The sequence below is a fragment of the Camelina sativa genome, chromosome 12 (genome assembly GCF_030686135.1).
Source record: "Camelina sativa cultivar CO46 ecotype springtype chromosome 12, ASM3068613v1".
NCBI classification, from domain to species: Eukaryota; Viridiplantae; Streptophyta; class Magnoliopsida; order Brassicales; family Brassicaceae; genus Camelina; species Camelina sativa.
The window spans coordinates 9,379,029-9,401,810 of NC_141891.1; the positions used below are offsets into that span (position 1 = coordinate 9,379,029).

The window sequence follows — 22,782 nt, forward strand, 5'->3', positions numbered from 1 at the left end:
GAAGTCAGAGAGGACAAAAGGGTTATGAGATTGGTGAAGTAACTGGTGTTCCTTGAATACGTTGTCGTACTTGGACAATTATGAATTAGGTAAGCAGGACTTTCAACAGAAATTATGAAGGTATAGTATCTGAGGGTTGTTGTTATAAGCTTGAAGTAGCTTGGAGACCAAGCTGAGTATATTTAGGAGGATCTAAATATACTTATCAAAATGTTAGTTTTACTTTTCTTTAGGAGTTATCTAAAGTTAGTTCCAAAAGTGTTTTGGAAATATAGTTTATATATAAGGAGGTGCTAAGGTGTAGCACAAATTATGAGATTGAGAGAGCTTTAGTTTTGAGAAGTTTCTAAAGCAATAAACGAGAGTTATTCGTTATTCTTTGTGTCTGATTCAATATTTGGTATCAGAGCTTTATTGAATCTCTAAACACAACTTATATCTCTTTTCTTTTCGTTTGTGACAAAGCAAAAAAAATCTGGTTAAGAAACATGGGAGACATTATTCTTGCTACGACATCCATACCTAAGGAGACCGGTATTTCGTCTCTTCCATGGGAGACATTCTTCAATGTTCAATGCTCACCACCACTAACTATATGGTGTGGGCCATGAAGATGATGGTCATGCTCAAGGTGAACAGAGTATGGGAGACGATCGAAACAGGGGTAGCTGAGGCCGATAAGATTGATCTATCCAAAGCTCTTCTGTTCTAGTCTATTCCAGAGATGCTGACCTTACAAGTTAGTAATCTTGTTACTCCCAAGGAGGTTTGGGATGCGATCAAGTCATGCTACGTCGGAGCTGAGAGAGTAAAGGAGGCAAGACTGGAAACTCGAATGTCGCATTTCGGGAGAATGAAGATGAAAACTACAGATACAATCGATGACTTTGTGGGAAAGTTGTCAGAACTTGCGTCCAAATCTGGTGCTTTAGGTGTGAGTGTGATTATTCAAGAGCCTAAGCTGGTCAACAAATTCCTGAAGAGCTTGCCAAGGAAGAAGTATATTCATATTATCGCAGCCTTGGAACAAGTCCTTGATCTTCACAAGACTAGTTTTGTGGACATAGTTGGTAGACTGAAAACATACAAGGAGAGGATTCGTGATGAGGAAGATCAAGAGGATGATCAAAAAGAGCTTATGTATTCTAACAACTACCAAGAGGGTTATTGATACTAGGATTTTTGTGTGTCTATCCTAGCAGGTTCAATTAACCTTATGTAGTTGTAGTACTTAAAGTGTCAATCCAAATGAGATGTTGGTAGCAATCAAGATGCAATCAACGTATCACAAGTCAAGCCAATTCAAAGAATGGGTTTATATTTAACAATCCTAGAATGATCATAATGCAAAACAGAAATGAACTACAGAACTAGAAACGAAAATGCATGACAAGAAGTAAACATGAGTAAAAACGAAAACGAGTCTAAGCATGAACTAAACATCAATAACTGAAACAGTCTCAAGAATGCAATAACAATCAGAAAGATAGAAGTCCTAAGGATGGGAGTAATTGATGTCGGCGGAGTCTCTTAGTCTAGAGAGTGTTTAACATGCCACAAGCAAACTATCCCTAAACAATGAACATCACGACTTAGCTAATCCAATCTCTTGGCAGAAGCTACTCAGATTCAACAACTTCCAAACCTAGATCTCGCTAGAGAAACATGCTCGAGCAGGCATGACAAACCAGTTCATTCACGTCAACGAACACCCTAGACAACTAATCTCTTAGGCTAGGAACGTAAGTCTCTAGCACTAGTTGGTCAGACATTTCATCAAACACTTTTTGGGTGCAAAAATGTCTAAGACCTAGTTCTAATTGATCAGAGAGAAACTAGTATTTCTAACTCTAGTCCAGAAGGAAATCATATAAATCTAAACCTAAACACCCTACATACTAAGATCCTCCACCTAATCTATCCCATCCTCAAGAACTCTAACACTAGTCAGATCTAGACATCATCAACATGGATACAAACTCGGAAAACAATGAATCAAGCATCATCAGATGAATAAAAATGAGAAGAACAACTTTGTATAAGAAATCCAATGCGAAAACTCAATAAAATCAAAACTATCTGGATTACAAAATCATAGAACATTTTAGCTGGCTAGGTAAACCTTAAGGAAAAAACGAGATGTATTTGGTAAAGACTTAACAAAATGTATTTATAGTATAACATGGAAAGCCCTAAAACATAAAACGACAAGATAAATAGTCGGTTTGGAAATCTTCTGAAGCGTGTGAGACGGAGCGTCATTCTTCCTGACATGTGCGATCGAGTCGGTGCGCGTTGGGTCGAGCTGGGTCGAGTGGAGTGGTGCCGACTAGAGCTGGGTCGATTGGAGTGGTGCCGACTCAAGCTGGGTCGAGTGGAGTGGTGTCGACTCGAGCTGGGTGTATATGCATCCACTAAAACAGTGATAACTCTTGAACCACGCCTCCGATTGGCTTGACATCAACGGCATTTGAAAGATAACTCAATTCCCTATAACTTTGATGAAGACGTCAAAAGATGAATCCCAAAGAAAAATCTTCACTCGACTCGATCAAAGACGTGGAAGGTTGGGTCGCTGGGTAGTGTAGGTCGAGTCACATGACGTCCATTCCGAGCAAGCTTGGTCGAGTCGCACGTCTCAGCCTCCATGTGGTTCCAACAGTCTGGACATCTCCTAAACACCTGAAATACTCTAAAATGCACAATGTATGCAAAGATGATGCAAGAACTACCTAAAAATGCAAAGTGTATATAAGAGACCAGAAAATGATACAAAACAATAAGTTATTCTAGCTAAATGCATGAATAAAACATGTTAAGGAGAGACAAAATATATACATATCAGTTATGACCAAGGACGTGGAAGGGGTACAAGAGGTGGACGGTTCTCAGGACGGGGAAGAGGGCGAGGTCGTAGCAACTATCAGAACAGAGGCAAGTCCCTTATTGTTTGTTACCGATGTGACAAGAATGGTCACTATGCCTCTAACTGTACGAACAGGTTACTTAAGCTTCAAGAGATTCAAGATGGAACTGAAACAATGAGGTGGTTGAGGAGTTGCTAATGCATGAGGTGGTGTTTCTCAATGAGAAAAAGGTACAGCCACACAATTATGAAACAAAATCGGAAGGAGAGAATGTGTGGTATCTCGATAACGGAGCCAATAACCATATGACTGGAAACTAAAACTACTTTACCAAACTTGATGAAATATTCACGGGGAAGGTTAGGTTTGGTGACGACTCATGAGTCGACATCAAAGGGAGAGGTTCTGTTCTTTTTGTCACCAAGTCGGGTGATCGAAAGATTCTGGCTCAAGTCTATTGGATATCGGATCTCAAGAGTAATATTCTTAGTCTTGGACTAGCTACGGGATGTGAGGTTAGAATGAAGGAGGATTATCTAACACTGCATGATCGTGATGGAAGGCTCTTAGTAAAGGCAAACATATTGCAGAAAAGACTCTACAAGATCCGTATGGAAGCTGAAACCAACTGCTTGCAAGTCAAGGAAGCTGATACTTCTACTAGGTGGCACGAGAGACTGGGCCATATCAATCTCAAAACTTTGGAGTCAATGGTGAAAAAGAAGTTAGTCGTTGGAATGCCAAACTTGAGTTTTGTTAAGGAGACATGTGCATCATGCTTGCTTGGGAAGCAAACAAGAAAGACGTTCCCAAAGGCAACCAGTTTCAGAGCTGAAAAACTACTTGATTTGATCCATGGAGATCTCTGTAGCCCTATCACACCTGCAACAGCTGCACAAAATAAGTATATATTTGTGCTCATCAATGATCACTCTCGGTACATGTGGTCTTTGCTTCTGAAAGATAAGAGTGATGCATACAATGCATTCAAAAGATTTAAAGCCCTCACCAAACAAGAAATTGGAACAACAATCAAGATGTTTAGAAGAGATAGAGGGGGTGAATTTGTGTCTTCTGTGTTCATACAATTCTTTGAAGAATCTGGGATTCAAAGACACTTGACTGCTCCCTATTCGCCACAACAAAACGGTGTGGTGGAAAGAAGAAACAGAACCCTACTTGAGATGACGAGAAGCATTTTAAAACACATGGATGTTCCTAATTACCTTTGGGGAGAGGCAGTGAGACACACCCACTTATTTGATCAACAGGGTTGCTACGAGATTATTGAGTGATAAGACACCGTACGAGATGTTGAAAGGCAAGAAGCCAAACTTGGAACATTTTCGGGTCTTTGGCTGTATCGGCTATGCTAGGGTGGAATCACAACTTCTAAAGAAGTTGGATGATAGATCGCGTGCATTGGTGCATCTTGGAACAGAACATGGAAGTAAAGCTTACCTGTTGTTAAATCCATCAACACGGAGAGTAACAGTAAGCAGAGATATAATCTTTGACGAAGTTAAAAAATGGAACTGGAGTGATTCACGTGATGAAACAAAGGCTCTAGGATCATTTATTGTAAGTTTTGGATATTTTGGAAATAATTGTCAAAAGGAAGTCATAGCAGACTGCAAACAAGATAATGATTCTGCTGTTGAAGACGAGGTGTTAGAAGAAACTCCTCAATAGCAAGAGTTGGAACAATCTCAGCCTGTGTTAAGAAGATCGACACGACCAAGTCTAAAGCCGAGCTATCTTAATGACTATGTGCTTCTAGCAGAGGAAGAAGGAGATCATTTTCTGTTGTCCTTGAATGATGAACCAAGGTTCTATGAAGAAGCAAAGGAACTAAAAGTGTGTAGAGAGGCTTGTATTGAGGAACTAAGTTTGATTGAAAGGAATAAGACGTGGAACTTGGTGGAGTTACCGACTGGTGCCAAGCCGATTGGGTTAAAATGGGTGTTTAAGATCAAACGCAATTCAGATGGCAGCATTAATAAGTATAAAGCAAGATAAGTTGCAAAATGATATGTGCAGAAAGACAGGATTGACTTTGACGAGGAGTTTGCTCCGGTGGCGCGTATCGAGACAATCCGTTTCATCATTGCCTTGGCTGCTTCTAAAGGATGGGAAGTGCACTATCTAGATGTAAAAAACCGCTTTCTTACATGGAGAACTTAGAGTAGAAGTTTTTGTTTCTCAGCCGGAAGGTTTTATGAAGAAAGGAAGCGAAGGAATGGTGTATAAACTCAACAAATCACTTTATGGTCTGCGTCAAGCTCCACGGGCTTGGAATCACAAGCTCAATCAGATTCTAAAGGAGTTAAACTTTGTGAGATGCGCCAAGAAACCTGCTCTGTATCGAAGACAGGTAAAGGAGCAGTTGTTGATTGTTGCGGTTTATGTGGACGATCTTCTCGTCACTGGTAGCAGCTTGAGTCTGGTTCGTGAGTTCAAACAGGGAATGTCATCCAAGTTTGAAATGAGTGACCTTGGAAGATTGACATACTATCTCGGTATTGAAGTCTTACAAGAGAACAGTGGAATCACGTTGAAACAGAGCAGATATGTCGAAACTCGAGGAGACTTGTATGAGCGAGTGCAATGCTGTGCAGGTTCCGATGGATTCAGGTTTGATACTTTCTAAAGGTTTAGGTGATCAGTCCATTGATGAAAGTGAATATAGAAGGAATGGTTGTCTCAGATACTTAATTCATACCCGACCTGATCTTGTTTTTGCTGTTAGAATCTTGAGTCGTTATATGCATAATCCGAAGAAGTTTCATGGTGTGGCTTTGAAACTTGTTTGAAGATACTTACAAGGAACTTCAGGTTACGGTCTCACATTTAAAAGAGGAAGCATCTTGGGTTTAGTAGGTTATTGTGATAGTAGTCACAATATAGATGAAGATGATGGTAAGAGCACAAGTAGTCACATTTTCTATCTCAATGATTGCTCGATTACGTGGTGCTCACAGAAGCAGGAAACGGTGGGATTGTCAAGCAAGTCTCGGCTTCTTTTTCTTCTTTTTAACGGACTAGTCAATTGAGTTATCTGAATCCTTGTTGCAAACAAAACTTTAACTCAGACTATCATTTTCTTACTATCCGGGCACATAAAGAAAATAAACAATGTAACCAGTTTAACTTAGACGACTTTTCTGTTCACTGTCAATCTTGATTGTCTAGAATCACATATCACAAAAGTTTGGATTTATGAAAAGTTTTGTCTTCAACGAGGAGCTACACGAGTGATGGAAGCTTCGTCGACTGAACATAGCAGATATATCCATAGATGGACCTGCTCGTTCTGCTTGTTCATGCTTGCTTCGGAAAAAAATCCAGGTGGTCTAGGCACGGCGAGAGCGACTGAACTAGTAGTGAGCATCTGGACGATCATTGACATTGTTGGACGATCTTCGATATCTTCTTGAACACAAAGTAAAGCTATATGGATGCACCTGGTAATTTCGTTTGTTTGAAAGTTATCTCCAAAGGACGGGTCCACGAGCTCTAATGGCGACCCATTCCTCCATAGACTCCAAGTCTATTGAACATTTTAACAATAAGAACTTATAACATTGTTACAAAAAGCACAAAAAATTGGAAGTCTTAAGGGTGTATATATACTCACATATGTAACCAAATTTCCAGCATTACCATCCAGTTGATAGAGGCTATTGTTCTTCTTGCCGCTTATAGTTTCAAGAACTAATACGCCAAAACTATAAACATCTGATTTCATTGAGAATTGGTCGTACATTGCATACTTGGGGGATATGTATCCACTGAAACAATGCTTATACTTTTGAGTTAATATTGATGCATATTACATTGCACAGAGGCAATAATGGCAAGAGAAAAAAACTTACTAGGTTCCAACTATAAAGTTAATCCGGGGGCTTCATGACTTCACCTCGTGACAAACATACCTATTCCTTTTTCTCTTTTGATGCCTTGATCACTGAGATGAATTCTTGTTAAAGGAAACCAAACTTTAAAAACATAGTATTATTTGCCACATGCTGGGCACATAAAGAAAATAAACAATGGAAACAGTTTGATGTAGACGAATCTTTGTTCATAGTCTAAGCTTAATATATAGCGTAGAATTATATAGCACAACTTAATTTTAGTGAATAGTTTTGTCTTCAACGAGGAGCAACGCTAGTAATGGAAGCATCATCGATTGAACAGATAGCAAGCTTATCCGTTGATGTACCCACTTCAGCTACTTGTCCATGCTTACCCCGGAAGAAAAATCCAGGTTGTTTAGGCACGGTGAGAGCAATCGAGCTAGTGGTGAGCATTTGGAGGATTGCTGACATAGTTGGGCGATCTTCAGCATTTTCTTGAACACAAAGTAAAGCGATATGGATGCACCTAGTAATTTCACTTGTTTGATAATTATCTCCAAATGACGAATCCACAAGCTCTAATGGCGACCCATTGCTCCATAATCTCCAAGTCTATTGAACATTTTAATAATTTAGACTTAGGTCAATTTTTAAATAGTGCAAGAAAACAATAGAAGTTTTAATGAAGGATTTATACTCACATATGAAACCAAGTTGCCAACGTTACCATCCATTTCATAGAGACTACTGTTCTTCATGCCGCTTATAATTTCAAGAACTAAGACCCCAAAACTATACACATCTGATTTCATGGAGAAGTGGCCGTACATCGCATACTCGGGAGACATGTATCCACTGCCCCAGTTCTTAATTTTTGAGTTGATTGAAACGTATTACAGTCTATAGATTAAATAAATGGCAAGAGCAATACTTACTAAGTCCCAACTACTCTTCTTGTATTGGCTTCCGTTTGGTCCATCCCAAAAATTCTCGCCATTCCAAAATCTGCAACTTTCGGGTTCATATCAGCATCCAAGAGGATGTTCCCGGCTTTGAGATCACGGTGTATAATTGTGAGTCGTGAATCTTGGTGAAGATAAAGAATTCCTCTAGATATTCCTCCAATGATCTTGTACCGTCTTGCCCAGTCAAGCTGCCTTTTCTTCCTAGGGTCTGTACATGTGTATTTGAAATGTTAAAAACAAAGAATGGTATGCAACTTGAAAAATCATAGGCTAAGTATCGAATTTAACTTACCAAAAAGAAAGTAATCGAGGCTTTTGTTAGGCACAAACTCGTAGACAAGTATCTTCTCTTCTCCTTCCAAACAAAAACCAAGCAGCCTTACCAAATTTCTATGTTGAAGCTTTGCCACAACAACAATTTCGTTTTCAAACTCTTTTTCACCTTGTCCTGATGTCTTTGATAGCCTCTTCACCGCAACCTGTACTCCACTAGGAAATGTACCCTACAAGAGTAACATATTTGTTAACAAAAAATCATAATTAATACTCCCTCGGTTCCAATTTATAAGATTTTTTAGCATTTTATTTTTTGTTCCATTTTATAATATTTTCTTAAGTTTCTCTGTATTTTTTATTATTAATTCAGTTTTTGACTATTTAAATTCTGCAGTATTTTTTTCTATTGATTAAATTTTGTTAAATAATAAAACATGTATTGTTTCTAATTTTTTGTGCTTTTATCTAAAAACTCTTATATAATAGAACAGAGGGAGTATGAAATTGGCAGTAAAATTAATTAACTACAAGTATGTAGAAGTTAGTTTTTTTTTTAATTATTATTACAAATGAATGATGATAATTAATGACTAGTTTGTTGACTTATCCATACATCTCAATGCTCAATGTATTTAGTGTGATATTCGATTTGGAAACAGGGGAAAACAGTGTATTGTGGGGGAACTATTTTTTTTTTTTTTTTTTTTTTTGTGTGGGGGAACTACTTTACACAGGATTTGTGTTGTGGTGAAACAAACCAGATTATTGTGGTTCTGAAACGAAACAAATCATGTAAATCAAAACTTTGTCAAAAATCTCACCAAAGTTGATAACTCTAAAATAATTATCCTAATGTACTATTCACATAAATAGCTACAGTGAAAGCCCTATGCAACGGTAATACCTTATAGACTTGGCCGAATCCACCTTGACCAAGTTTCTTACTTTCCGAAAACTTATCCGTTGCTACTTCAATCGCCTTAAAATCAAACTGAAGTGAGCCTGCAGTCGCAATATCATCCCTATCTGTAGAAACAACTAAAACAGCTAAATTAATATAGGAAAGCAGCATAATATTTATTCGACCTATAGAGAGGAGTCTTAATTTTTACCTTCAGCAAGTACTGGTTCCGTTTCAACAACCGTCTTTTTCCCCTTAGCCCAGACACTAGAAACAGCTACGAAAAGAAGAAAAACGGCAGTGACTGGAACTACAACAGCAATGATCATGACAGAGGAGTTTGCGCCTTTTCCTGTGTTCTCAGAAACAATATGTATTAGAACACATAGACCCGTGTTTTAGCATATCTTTGAATGTCTCAAAATGAAAAGTTGCACTGAAACATGCAATCAACGGAAAACAACTGTTCATACCAGGTGGAGGTGTAGTTTTCGAAATCGGCCGTCGCAGTGGTAGAGGAGGAGCTGGAACCAGCTGCGCTTGAGGTGTTCTAACAGCTGATTCGTTATAAAACGGGTAGTCCTCGAATCTTGAGTTACAACTCTGCATAATATATCTTCCCCCAACGTGTTCAGTGGGTAATTTTTTGATGCTCTGTTGAAGACAACTCAAACAATCTTGTGTCGTCAGATCAGGGGTGCACTGAACCAGTGTGTACAAACTCTTCAACGCAGTAAAGTTGGCTTTTTTCGCACTGAATTTTCTGGAACTGCTCGCGGCTTCAATGGCTGATTGGTTCATCGTGGACAACACCAAATCTCTAAATTGGTTAAGTAGGTTAGATGTAACATTTTCAGGGTTCCACAACTTCACTACTTCACCGGTGTTTAGAGTAGAGAGTATATTCTCGTTAGAGTATCTGAGCATACACTGATCGTAATAAAGCGTGGCCTCCCTCTCGTTTGGACACCGATATAAGGTTTCGTTGACGGAATAAAGAACGCAGCCACGGCAAAATTCTGGCGAGAGGTCTCGGCGGCAATCAAAAAGTCCGGTGACTCTGTCCGGAAATTCCCCGGCGGTGGCGTTCTGGAATCCGGTAGGGTATGAAGCGTTGGGGGAAGAGAGATAAGACAAAAGGGTTCTAAGATTGGTCAAGTAAGTGCTGTTTCTGGAGAAAGTTGTCGTATTCGGACATCTGTGGTATCTGTACCTTGGATCTTGAGCAAAAACTCTGAAGCTATTGAGAAAGGTGAAAAGGAAAACGAATGTGAAAGAAGCGCAAGAAGACATAATTGGTGCTCCTCGATTTGTGTTTTTCATCACTCCGGTATATGAAATAAATTGAGTTTTGTTTTCTGTGATAGATTAGCGTAAAACAGAGGATGGTTCTCTGAAGACTGAAGAGTGACGACCAAAAGGCTAAGTCAAAGTAAACGGTCTTGTAAAATGTAAGAAGAACTCAAGCTTGTGAGGAACGTCAGGAAGGCGCTAAAAACCAAAAGAGGGATAAACGGCATTTATTCTTCACCCTTTCTTTCTGTTTTTTTGTTTGTTTATGGGTCCTGAACAATCTGAAGCCAGACACTAATTATTTGTAAGTGAATAAAATTTCTTTTACGTCAACGTCAACTATATATGGGTAATGGGTAGCACACAAATTAAAGATTTTGGGGTTTGAGAGTACTCATCTCATATTTTTATTCCATAATCAAATGTTAATCACAATAATAAGTCACGTCTCCTTATATAAGAGAATGAAAACCTAAGCCGAAAGAAGAAGCAAACGAATATAAGCATGCAAAGCTAAACCCTAACCGAAAAAAAAAAAAAAAAAAAAAAAGAAGCAAAAAAAAGCTTTGCGAGGAAGGCTAAAAAGAAGAGAAAAACAAAGGAGGGCATAACCAGACATTTATCCAATTCTTCTCCCTTCCTTTCTATTTCCGTTCTCATTTTGTTTACGAGTCGAATCAATATTTCGAAGGCAGACAATTTCTTCCTTCGTCAATGTCATATGCAAGAGAATACAATTTCTTCCACGTCAATGTTAACTTCTTCTTGAATATTATTATTATTTTGTTTTTACAGTAAGTTGAATATTATTTCAACTTATTCACAAACAAGAAATGCGATTCGTAAATATTCAAAGAGTAATATCAATTTGTATCCCTAGAAAATCTAATAATTAATTCTCTCTCCTAGTGACTGTTTGACATATATATACATGAATATGGGACAACTACACCCTCGTACACATTTTCTTTATTTTTCTTCTCTTTATGTGTTTTTTTTTTCTACTCTTGAGTATTTCTTTGGCAAAACATCACCATCATCAAATAAGTCATGAGCTCTTGAGGTTTATTGATCGAAATAAGGAAATGGGAATCGTTGATGGCAATAACCACTGTCACATTATTCTTGGGTTTGATTCAGCTCTATGGGTAACAATTTACTTAGCAACATATTTAAAGACTTAAAGTGCTAACATATAAGTTAACCGTGATAACTAAATTATCATTTTAAATAAATATGTTAATACATAAATTACCAGTAATAATTAAATTATTAGAGTTAATAAACAGATTAATATATTAACTCTATTTTATTTTTCTGACGACACAACAATATTAGATTAACAATGACAACATAAAAGTGAAATCCAATAAAAATCGCCTGTAACAATGTTATTTACTTGAGACAGTGTTGGTTTACCGGACATAGAGACGATGTTGATGGAGATGATTGTACGTGGTTAAGTTTTCCGGCGGAGGGATGGTTGAGTTTCAGTGAAAAAATGATTGTGTGAGATGGTGTTGAATCTATCGGTGGTGATGATTAATAGTGGTTTTGTCAAATCTTTCACAAAATAGATTTTAACGGTGGCAGAGATGTATTTAACAACGATGGTGGTGATGACTGATGATTATATTTTCCTTGGTGGTGGATTGGAGTTCAGGGAAGAAAGAGGTGGCGTGACCCAATGTAGAAATTACGGGATCGTGTGTTGAGGTGGCTTCATAGAAAGTTTGATGATTTGTCTTGATAACATTAAATTTGTCTTGATTTTAACTGCTTATGATTGTGTGTGGTTCTTTGGTGGGAGTGAAACTGAATCCTCCATCTCAACCAAGCTTCGAGGTACCTTCTCTGTAGGTTAATATTGGATCTCTACTACCTTCTCTGTTTCTTCTACAAACTTAACCATAATAATTAAAGTATCAAGGTATATTAACATGGTAATATATAAGATAGCTAACCTAGATTGAAACAAAGGGGGTGACGTGGTGACGTGGCAAAGGCGATTCCAAAGGTGATCTAGGGTTTTGGTACACGCTCCAGCTTTCTGGTGGCTCTGCCGCCGTTTCCGATGTCTCTCGCGCCGGTGGTTCCTTCTACGGTACTTCCATCCAAGGTTTTCTACTCGTTGGTGGTTCAGAATTCTCAAAGTCTTTCCAAACATGCTCTCGATGTCAAAGTTGTCGACGGTAACCATACCGTTCAAATCCCGGATGAAATCTTTCAAGATGCGGCTCCTCTATGGGAGGATTTTTTGATTGGCAAGTTTCTTTCCACTACTGCTCCGCATGTGGCAAAGATTCATGTCATTGTTAACAAGATCTGGCCTCTGGGGGACAAATCTGTGCGGATCGATGTTTTTGAAGTCAATGAAACCACTGTTAAGTTCAGAATCCGGGATCGGGAGATAAGAGACCGTGTTTTACGGCGTGGTATGTGGAATATAGCAGAAATCCCGATGGTTGTTTCTCGGTGGTCGCCAATCATCGAGGAGTCCCAGCCAGATATTAAGACAATTCCATTGTGGGTTGTTATGAAAAAGGTTCCACATGGAAGGGGTTAGGGTTCCTAGCAAGTGTTGTGGGTGATCCCAAGCGGTTACACCCCGATACAGTCCTATGCAAGCAGTTTGGGGAAGCAAAAGTGTTTGTTGAGGTAGATTTATCCAAAGATCCTCCTAAGTCTTTTCGGTTTCAGTCTGAAAAAGGTGTGGATGCAGTAGTGGAATTTCACTACCCGTGGCTTCCACCAAAGTGCTCTACTTGCTCCAACTGGGGTCACCTAAGGGAGGTTTGTAAGGCAGCAAATCCACAACCTGACGAAGTTCAAGTGAAAGCTACAAAATCCTCAATTCCGGTGGTTGATACATCTTTTGTCGACACTCAAAATCGGGTCTCGAGAACGGATATCAGCCAAGTGAATACAGTTTCAGTGCCTCCTCAATCTGCTTCCCCAAGCCAGGGAGTTGTTTTGGTTCATACTGCTCAAGAAACCAGTCCAGTAGGTGTGGAAGGTTCAGCCGGTCCGGAGGGTGAATGGTGCTCAGTCTCCCCTTCTAAGGGTAACCGTCCGGAGCAGAAGTCTCAGGCCACTAATAGCATTACGGTCTCTCCTTCGAGATTCGCAGTCTTGGATGTTGAGGGTGAGTTGGGAGATAAAGAGGACACAGAGAAACTGGCGGATCCCTCAGATGGGATGGAGGAAGGAGAATTACCAAACTCTGACTCCACTGCTCTTACAGAGAAAACAACACGGACAGAGAAAACAGAGCAACTAGTGAAAGGAACTGTAAATGAGGAAAGTAGTGTTCGTCCTTCTCTTCCTCATGGTTCTAAATCGGCCCACAAGTTTATCACAGATCCTCAAACCACTAAAGATGTCCAGGTTCCGGCCTGGAAGAAAAAGAACTTGAAGAAAAAACCTTAATGTCAGGGTTCTTCTGGAATGTTCGTGGGTTTAATACAGTTTCAAAACACTCGATCATTCGCAGTTGGGTACAGAGTCAGTCTCTGCAGTTTGGGTGCTTATTGGAGACGCGAGTCAAGGAAAATAACGCCCAAGCACTTGTAAATAAAGTTTTTCCACATTGGTCTTTTATGTCAAATTATGAACATCACCGGTTGGGGCGTATATGGATCCTTTGGAGTCCAACAACACGACTAACTCCGGTATTTAAAAGCAGTCAGATGATTTCCTTTTGGGTACTTCTTGCGGGTGAGACAGAGGAATTCGTATGCTCTTTTGTTTACGCATATAACACGGCTGAGGGTAGGAAGGAGCTCTGGGATGATATGAGAGCTCATCATGATTCTCCATTGTTTTGTAATAAGCCATGGCTGATTAGTGGTGATTTTAATGAAACGCTTGATGGGGTGGAGCATTCCCGATTTGAGGACACTCCAGTGGTACGTTACGGTATGAGGGATTTCCAGGAGGCTGTTCGATATTGCTCCATGATTGATCTCAAACACCATGGATCGCAGTTCACATGGTGTAACAAGAGAGATGGTGATTTAATTTGTAAAAAGCTGGATCGGGGATTAGTAAATCAAGCTTGGACGCAGAAATATCCACACTCTTATTGTGTGTTTGATTCGGGAGGTTGCTCAGATCATTCTCGAGGTCGAGTCTGCTTAGCCGCTGAACCATTAAAGAAACGGCGACCCTTTTAGTTCTCAAACATTCTAACATCGTTACCACAGTTCCCGATGCAAGTGCAGGAGTTTTGGCAAACTTCCGCACCGTTGTTTGTCTCTACCTCTGCGCTATTCCGCCTGTCCAAGAAACACAAGAGTTTATAGCCAGTGTTGCGTCTCCTCGGGAAAGAAGCTCTAGCTGATATTACTTGTCGAACGCGGGATGCTCATGAGGAACTCTGTCGTAGACAGGACGCCACTTTAGCCAATCCCACGTCTCAAAGCATGGAAGCCGAAACACAGGCCTTCCAGCGATGGGATTTCTTATCAACGCTGGAGGAAGGCTATATGAAACAAAAATCAAAGCTTCACTGGTTGAATGTGGGTGATCAAAACAATGCTTATTTCTATCGCTCTGCAGAGCAACGAAAAATGCAGAACACTATCCGGGAAGTTACAAATCAACATGGTGTTGTGCTTCAGCAGCCAGAAGATATTAAGGAGGAGGCTGTGAGGTTCTTTCAAGAATTTCTCACACATTCTCCGGCGGATTACTGTGGAATGTCTGTAGACAGTTTGCAGCGCTTATTGTCCTTTAAGTGCTCTGTTACTGATCAGGAATTGCTAATAAAGGGGGTGACACCTTCAGAGATTAAAGCGGTTCTCTTTTCCATGCCATCAAACAAAGCTCCAGGACCTGACGGTTACACCATTGAGGTCTACAAGTCTGCTTGGCCAATAATTGGTAATGACTTCACTGTTGCTATCCAATCCTTTTTTGAAAAGGGGTTTCTGCCGAAGGGACTAAACGCCACAATATTGGCTTTAATCCCGAAAACAGAATCAGCAAGTGCCATGAAGGATTATAGGCCTATATCCTGTTGCAATGTTTTGTATAAGGTTATCTCGAAAATTCTAGCCAACCGGCTAAAGGTGCTTCTGCCTAAGTTCATTACTACGAATCAGTCTGCGTTTGTTAAGGACCGGTTGTTATTGGAGAATGTTTTGCTTGCCTCAGAAGTTGTTAAAGACTATCACAAAGACACGATCTCTCCACGATGTGCAATGCAAATCGACATTTCAAAAGCCTTTGATTCAGTGCAATGGGACTTCTTGTTAAACATCCTTGAAGCGCTGGAGTTGCCTGCAAGGTTTATTCATTGGATCCGGTTGTGTATCTCCACTGCCTCATTTTCTGTTCAGGTAAATGGGGAACTCGCGGGGTTTTTTCAAAGCACACGGGGACTCAGACAGGGGTGTTCATTGTCTCCTTATCTATTTGTCATTTGCATGAATGTGTTGTCTAAACTCCTTGATAAAGCCGCGGCTGAGAAGCGCATTGGTTACCATCCCAAATGTCAACCTATCCAATTGACTCATTTGTGTTTTGCTGACGACCTGATGGTCTTTGTGGATGGACAAAAACGGTCTGTTGAAGGTATCCTAGAAATATTTGATCGGTTTGCTGCAATCTCTGGCCTGAGGATCAGTATTGAAAAATCCACTATATACATGGCTGGCATCTCTGATACATGCCGTTTAGACATTCTCCACCAGTTCCCCATTGCTCATGGCCAGCTTCCAGTTCGCTACCTCGGTTTGCCTCTGCTCACAAAGCAAATGTCATCCGCTGATTGTCTTCCTCTATTAGAAAAAGTCCGAGCACGTCTGACATCATGGAGTGCACGTCCTCTCTCTTATGCAGGTCGTCTGCAGCTTCTTACTTCTGTAATTTCTGGTACACTCAACTTTTGGATCTCTGCATATCGTCTCCCTAGTTGGTGTATAACGGAGATAGACAAATTATGCTCTGCTTTCCTCTGGTCTGGTCCTGAGCTGAGTGGCAAGAAGGCAAAGGTCTCTTGGAAAGAAGTCTGTCGACCAAAAGCAGAGAGGGGTTTGGGAATCCAATCTCTCCGTCTTGCCAATAAGGTTAGCTGTCTTAAACTCATATGGCGAATAATGTCTGGACGGGATTCTCTCTGGAACAGGTGGATCTCTGTCACTCTACTCAAAAACAGATCCTTTTGGGAACTCAAATCTACTACTAGTATGGGATCATGGATGTGGAGAAAGCTTTTAAAGTATAGATCACTTGCGAAGCAGCTCTACAGAGTGCAGGTTAATAATGGGACATCAGCATCGTTTTGGTATGACAATTGGAGTAGCTTGGGTTGTCTCCAAGAGATCACTGGCAGTAACCGACATATTGAACTCGGCATTCCTTTGACTGCAACCGTGGCAACGGCCAAAGAGGACCACCGTAGGCGACAGCATCGTTGTGCCCTTCTCAATACCATTGAAACTGAACTAGCGGCTCTCACTCTCACTGCAGCTGAGGATATCTCCATATGGAAGGGTCAACACAATACCTATCGCGAGAAGTTCGTAACTCAGGAGACCATTACTCTGCTTCGTGAATCTCAGCCGGCGGAACCTTGGTCTAAAAGTGTCTAGTTTACGTATGCAACCCCCAAGTATGCGTTTGTATCCTGGCTGGCTGTTAAGAATCGACTTTCTACGGGTGACCGTATGCAACGATGGAATACCAATCAACGAACAGATTGTGTTTTCTGTGGCTCTATGGAAACCCGTGATCACCTCTTCTTCTCCTGTCCGTATGCTGCAGCCGTCTGGGCACCACTTGCGACTCGACTCCTTGGGAACCTTTTCACAGTTGATTGGAACACACTTCAGGCTACACTCAGCAATACCAACATGGATAGGATCCGTCTCTTCACTATTCGTTATAGTTACCAAACCACTGTCTATCATCTCTGGCATGAACGCAACAAGCGAAGACATGGAGCAACTCCCCTACCCTCTTCTCGTCTGGTCAAGCTCATTGACAAGACAGTACGCAACCGGTTCACTTCAATCCGCAATCGGGGAAACTACTCTTATGACGATGGGCTGACCTTATGGTTTGCCACTCGCCCTACTTGAATAATCTCTGATGTAAATCTTGTCTTCTCTTTTTTGGTCTTGTTTAAGCAAACTCAAAAAATGGTAACAGTCATTGTAAAACAGTCTTTTTTGGTTTGAATTAATTTTACATTCAATTCAAAAAAAATATATATATATATATAAGATAGCTGATATGAATAACATTATCAATAAACTTAATATTTATTACGTTTAATAAAAATCAATTATATTAGATATATTATATACTTCATGATTTACACAATAAGTCTAAGTTTGTCACATAATTGTAACTTATCGTGATATAATGTGTTTTACATTTTTAATTAAATAATTAAAATAATCTTATTGTTATTAATATAGTCCACAATTATATATGTACCTGTTATTATAATTTTTATCAAAGAAACCATGTTAGCAAATAACTTGTATACCGAGTTAACAAGATAACTGATTGTGTTTATCACATAAATTATAAAATTTACCTTGATAAAACATATTATATCAGCTATCGTATATATTACCATGTTAATTTACCTTGATAATTTAATTAATATCGTTAAGTTTGTAAAAGAAATAGAGAAGGTTTAGAGATTCAATATCAACCTACAGAGAACGTAATAAATATTAAATTATTTTGATAATGTTATTCATATCAGTTATCTTATTTATTATCATGTTAATTTACTTTGATAATTTAATTATTGTCGTTAAGTTCGTAGAAGAAATAGAGAAGGTATTAGAGATTCAATATCAACAAACAGAGAAGGTATTGTTATCATGTTAACTCAATAGATAATCATGTATTTTCTAATATGTTTTAATCCAGATATTTAATAAATAATATCGTTAAAATCAGATAAAATATTGATATTTGTTTTGTTATATCGGTAAACAAATTGTTAACATGGAAAGGGCAATTTCGTCCACATTACACAAATTAAGGAGAGAGAACTAATTATACAAAAATTACAGCTATATTCTTAATTTTTGAGTCTTCTGGGTATATAAATTAATATAGCCCAAATTTTTCTCCATCATTAGAATGTTTAGGCGCATCTCTCCTCTTTCAATAGACGATAAGAGAACAGGTCATAGTACAAATTTTTTTAATCCAATAATAAATATATATTTTTCTCGGTATCACAAAAAAAATGTCTTTTTGTTTTCCTTTCGTTTTGGGCAACCAAATACTTCGGTAAAATTAGGGAAAGCTGGAAGCATACATCAAAAGAGCATGCTTAGCTAGGGAGTCAGCCAAAACATTTGATGCTTTAGGAACAGAAATACAAGTGAAACTTGAAAAGGAAAGGGATAGAATGAGGATGTCAGAGAGGACCCCATGATACTTTGAGATTGTGGATTTGGTGTTGATCGCTTAGACCAGGACACATCAATCCGATTCAACTTGAATATGCATGATCTGGAGATGCCTTGCATTTGAAAGTGCTGCTCTGATGGCTAGAGCTTAACAAAAAGAGAATCATTTTAGAGATTTTTTTTCTCTATTTTACAAAGAGTGTGATTTTTACATTATTTAACCCAAAACTTATTTCATTGAATTTAAATCATTAATCACTTATTAAATAGGGATATACATATATAATGTGTCAAAAAAATATTTGTTGTGAACAGAGGGAGTAATTTTTTTCTTCTAGACTTGTTGGAGTTTTACTTTAGCCTAAATGTTAGCAAAAGAAGACAAGCATTAAACGGAACTTTTGCTGTGCAGCAAACTCTAGAGAGAAACGATTTCAGTTTCATACTAGTCTTCATTTTCAATCATAAATATCGCTAGCGTATACAAGTCCTTTAAACCCTTTCATGGGGGATTAATAAAAGACCTGTCTGCTTCTGATATAATTCAATATTCGATGAAGATTGTTGATTATTCTGTTGCACATTTGAAGGCTTTTTAAAATGAGCCTTCAAATGGGTCATTTCACTTTCCTCCCCCTTTTGATTCTTATGGCGAGTAAAGTAACGAAACTTTCTTCATACGCTAGTTTAACGGGTCCTTCTCCAGTTTCTTCACCATGGAACCCCAAGGACGGGTTGAGAATACCGGAGTTCTCAAAAGTCAAAACGAATTAGAATGACACGCCGATGGATAAGAGAATTTAATCAGCATGGAGAGCGTAAAACCTAAAATCCATTTTCTTAAATTGTATTTTACGCTTTAGAGCTTCTCAGAAAAAAAATTCTTTCGGAACTGAACTGTAGCACTTTACAGTTCACACTTTAGAACATCTTCATTCCTTATTTTGTTTAATGTCTTTGACACATTTCACACACGTTAAGAAAATATTAATATATATAATAATAAATGATTAGTGAGTGAATTTATTTATAGATTAAGGATATAATTAGAAATTCTAATGTAAAATATACATTGGAAATGTAAACTATACATTGAAAATGAAAAATAATGTATTGAAAATATAAAATGACGTTTTTTGTGTAACAAAAATAAAATTCTAAAATAACACTCATTGTGAAAGAGAGAGAGTAATATTGATGATTGTTTTTAAAGTTTAAAATATGTAAAAGTGTCTTAAGACGGACTTCTCAACTGAGTTATTTGTGACTTCTCTTAATCTCATGACAAGTAGACTTATTCTTTGTTGTATCGATGATGCTTGATCACTAAGATGAATCCTTGTTAAAGGAAGCCAAAGTTTAATCAAACTATCAGTTTCTTACCATCCGGGCACATAAATAAAATAAACAATGTAACCAGTATAATTAGACGAGTTTTTGTTCACTGTAGATTTTAATAGTCTAGAATCATGTTTACATTTATGAATAGTTTTGTCTTCAACAAGGAGCTAGACGAGTAATGGAAGCTACGTCGACTGAACTTGATGAAAGAAAGATAATTAAGGAATGAGAAAGAGTTGTCTGTTATGGTAAAGAAAGATTATAAGGTTGTTGCACTTGATGCTCAAAGTATCTGTGTTTGAGTTGGTTTTAACACAGGGAAACAGAACATTTCATGATTTTTCAAGTGGTGGAACAAAAAAAAGAAGTTACTGTGGTTTTGATTCAAAACAACTCACCACTCTCTCGGTTTCCAGTATCAAGCTTTACACCATTTTCTTCAGTTCAAAACAGAGAGAGTGGTGAGGTATTTGACAATAGTTCACACAACTCAGACAAATTGGCTTAAAACTCTAAACTACTTATAGATAAAATAGCTACAGTGGAATCCCTATGGAATGGTAATAGTACCTTGAAAACTTCACCAAATCCACCTTGACCAAGCTTGGTACTCTGCGAAAATATATTTGTTGCTGCCTCTATCACCTTGAAATCAAACTGAAGTGACCCTGCTGTTGTAAGATCATCTCCGTCTGTAGAAACAATTTCAACAGCCGAATTAAGATAAGAAACAAAGTAGAATAATCATTGGACCTAAGAAAACGAAGTAATTTTACCTCCAGCTAGTGATTCTGTCTCATAAATCGTCCTTTTTCTCTTAGTCCGGAAACAAAAAACAGCTATGAAAAGAAGAAAACGGACGGTGACTGGACAACAACATCGATAACTATGACAGAGGAGCTTCCGCCTTCTCCTGTATTAAATATATTAGATATAGTTTGTATTAGATCACCACATATCAACCCTTGTTTTAGCATATCTTGGAATGTCTCAAAAATCAAAGTTATCATCGGTTGGGAATGCTAAGCACCCACTAACTTAATTCTATCGGGAATTTTATCGAACACCATCTGGAGGTGAATCTTCCTCTGATCTAGACTAGCACAGTCAAGACTAATCTAGCACGAAGAACACCCTAGAGAGTAAGGATCTATGAAAATTAAATCCTAAGCATCACAAATCATCACCTAGTCACCCTAATATACTTGGGCCATGTTCGTTTGGTGAACCAGACACAATATCTGGATAGAGTATCAAAACGCAAAATGTGGACGCATCATCTAAATGATGTTCATTTTTGTTTTTGGTTCATGCATCCAAAAATTGTATGTTAATGCAGTTATGTTTGTTTTGTAATTTGATATATGTATTTCGGTACAATATATGAAAAATAACCAAAACACACTTTATTTTGTGTTTAAGATGTTTCAGTGGTTTTAGTTAGAGAATTTTATTAATTCTGCCATGAACAGTAGCAAATATTTTGGCTAGTGCCATTTTCCCCCACTTCTTTTCCCGCCTACCACGACTCATCAAAAGACTATTATATCCTTCTTCTTTAAAACCACAAAACTAATTATTTATTGGGAAATTGACAAAAATAGTACAATTTTAAGTTTCTCTTCCACAATTAGCACATGTTTTCAAATGTTCCAAAACTAGCACAAATTTAGATATCCTTAATTTAGGAAAAAACCTAAATTATTAATAAAATAGAGTTTGTCGTTTATTCTCTCTGCCTCCACCGAAGCGATTCATCTCTTACCCAGATCTCAATCTTAACACAACCTACAAATCTATCACTGGACACGAAGAGCGACACAAAATTTGAGTTCTTCTCCGGCGAAGAGAAGAGGAAATTTGGTTTATGGGTACTAGGTCTTTTCCTTTCTATTGTCTGTTTCATTATTCTATTTATCACCCTCCATTACCACAATCCTCTAAACTTTTGTTTGATGTGAGTCTTGGTTTTAGAGCTTTCTCTAGTGGTAGTTCTGATATAATCTCCAGATTCAATTGTTCTTGAATCTGTGAAGAACGGGATTAAGTAGATGAGAGTGTGGATGTTAATTGAGGTTATGGTTTGATTCAATTGTTTATGCCTTTAGAGTTTGCTTTATGTTGTTAAATCCGTGAAGAACTTGATTAAGTGGATGAATGTGTATATGTGAATTTGCTCTGTAGTCTTAATCTGTGAAGAGGTTGATTAAGTGGATGAGTATGTACGGTGTAGATGTGATATTGGGTTACAGTTTTAAGTTGTTTCTGCTTTGTTGGATTTACTTCTTGATTTTTAATCCGTGATGAACTTGGTCAAGTAAATGAGTGTTGAGATGTTAAATTTGAGTTCTTGTTTTGATTCAGTTGTTTCTGATTTTGTAGGATTTGTTTTAGATTGTTAAATCGAAGATGTCGACTGAATCATCAAGGGAAGAGAATGTTTACATGGCGAAATTAGCTGAACAAGCTGAACATTATGAAGAAATGGTTGAATTCATGGAGAAAGTTGCGAAAACCGTTGATGTTGAGGAACTCCCTGTTGAAGAGAGGAACCTTCTCTAAGATATATAGGTTCTTACTTCCATCTTATGAAAATTCAGGAAGGATTGAACGAAATTCAAGAAAGTTTCCTTGAACTTCAGGATGACCTTCATAAAAAGTTTAGGAAGAATTGGAGCTGCAATAACACTCACAATCAAAGACGAATGGTGCTCATACAAGATTGAAGGCTTCAGTTGCCATATGAGATCGAAGTATTTACAGTTTGATTCTTTGTATTCACATGGTTTTTCTTTTAGCATTAGGATTTTGGTTATGAAAGATAGTTTGGATGGTTTTCACCACAAGACTTGTTTTAAAGTATATTCAAGAAGGTTTTGTATTAATTATCTCGAT

The 22,782-nt window shown here is 38.2% G+C and overlaps 1 protein-coding gene and 1 pseudogene across 1 annotated transcript; one reads left to right on the forward strand and one right to left on the reverse strand.

Annotated features, from left to right (window-relative positions):
- Nucleotides 1-6,866: 6,866 nt before the first annotated feature.
- Nucleotides 6,867-10,362, reverse strand: LOC104731147 (putative cysteine-rich receptor-like protein kinase 20). The gene is made up of 7 exons (XM_010450424.3): nucleotides 9,343-10,362; nucleotides 9,081-9,221; nucleotides 8,873-8,994; nucleotides 7,985-8,195; nucleotides 7,663-7,900; nucleotides 7,429-7,582; nucleotides 6,867-7,339 (listed from the first exon to the last, which is right to left on the reverse strand). Exons 1-7 carry the CDS (start codon nucleotides 10,190-10,192, stop codon nucleotides 7,022-7,024), a joined length of 2,034 nt encoding a protein of 677 aa, XP_010448726.2. The 5' UTR covers nucleotides 10,193-10,362; the 3' UTR covers nucleotides 6,867-7,021.
- Nucleotides 10,363-12,236: 1,874 nt separating this feature from the next.
- Nucleotides 12,237-17,247, forward strand: LOC147930321 (uncharacterized; annotated as a pseudogene).
- The last annotated feature ends 5,535 nt before the right edge of the window (nucleotides 17,248-22,782 follow it).